The sequence below is a fragment of the Cynoglossus semilaevis genome, chromosome 13, assembly GCF_000523025.1.
Source record: "Cynoglossus semilaevis isolate Cse_v1.0 chromosome 13, Cse_v1.0, whole genome shotgun sequence".
NCBI classification, from domain to species: domain Eukaryota; kingdom Metazoa; phylum Chordata; class Actinopteri; order Pleuronectiformes; family Cynoglossidae; genus Cynoglossus; species Cynoglossus semilaevis.
Genome location: NC_024319.1, coordinates 1,980,405 through 1,981,603, shown reverse-complemented (window position 1 = coordinate 1,981,603; position 1,199 = coordinate 1,980,405). Strand labels below are relative to the sequence as shown.

The 1,199-nt window shown below is 48.2% G+C and overlaps 1 protein-coding gene across 1 annotated transcript in view; it reads left to right on the top strand.

Moving 5' to 3' along the window:
- The window catches only part of clstn3 (calsyntenin 3), a 17,718-nt gene that overhangs the window by 3,157 nt on the left and 13,362 nt on the right, over positions 1-1,199 (top strand). Inside the window, exon 3 of the mRNA XM_025061345.1 lies at positions 780-902. Coding sequence (XP_024917113.1) covers positions 780-902 — 123 coding nt within the window. The remainder of the gene's footprint in view (positions 1-779; positions 903-1,199) is intronic.

The following is a 1,199-nucleotide window of genomic DNA, read 5'->3' as shown; positions in this document are numbered from 1 at the left end:
GATGCATCTCAATCTGTAATCCTGGACGTAATCCACAAGCCTGATGCTCAGATTAATGCCATGTAGCAAAGAGGGGGGGGGGCACGAGCAGAGGAGGCACAACAGGGCAGTAGAAGAGGAGGAGGAGGAACCAGCGTCAGAATCACCAGGATGTTCAACCATAAACAACAACAACAACAACAACAACAACAACTGACGCGTCCACAGTCGTCGATCTAAAAATGTCCGACAGATTTTTGCAGTTTCAACATTTAAACAGTTTCTTTGTCACATGATCAGCTCGTCCACTCACGTTACGACTACAACTGCAGTCAAAGACAAACCTGAGTCACAACATCGTCAGCATAGAAGAGTAGAAACGCAAACAGGAAGTGGACGAACGCTCAGACCATCGGAATATTCTCACCTGGGAAAATATAGATCCTTTGGTTTTCATATTTGACTAACTAGTCTGTACTAACTAGTCTGTACTAACTAGTCTGTACGAACTAGTCTGTACTAACTAGTCTGTACAAACTAGTCTGTACTAATTAGTCTTTACTAACTAGTCTGTACTAACTAGTCTCGTTTCAGGAGCCTCTCAGAGACAGGAGTGGGAGTGTGCACCGGTGTGTGAATGTGACCACGCTGTGACTTTGTGTGTGTGTGTGTGTGTGTGTGTGTGTGTGTGTGTGTTCACCGTGCCCTTGTCCATGATGCTGTTAAAAATAGCCCCACTGTTTCCCTCTAATTGCCCTGTTTAACCCTCTCCTCTTCCCTCTCCTCTCGCTGCTGCTCAGCCAATAAGCACAAGCCGTGGATCGAGACAGAGTACCAGGGGATCGTCATGGAGAACGACAACACCGTGCTGCTCAACCCCCCGCTCTTCGCCCTGGACAAAGACGCTCCGCTGCACTACGCCGGTAACGCCGCCGCCGCCGCCATTCAGAGACAAACCGTGTGGCATCCACAGATGGAAAGAACTGAACTCTGATTTCTGCAGCTGTGACCAGTTTTAGGGAAATGATTTATTCATCGTCGACAGTCGAGTCGTACAGAGTCTGAAGCTGTGGCTGCCACGAGTCTGAAGATTAAAATCCTGTTTTCAGAGTTGACTATTTTTAGGTCGTGGTAGTAGAACTCAGTCCTGCAGCAGCAGCAGCAGCAGCAGTAACAGCAACAGCAGCAGCAGCAGGAAACGCAGTAACAGGCGTAAACGC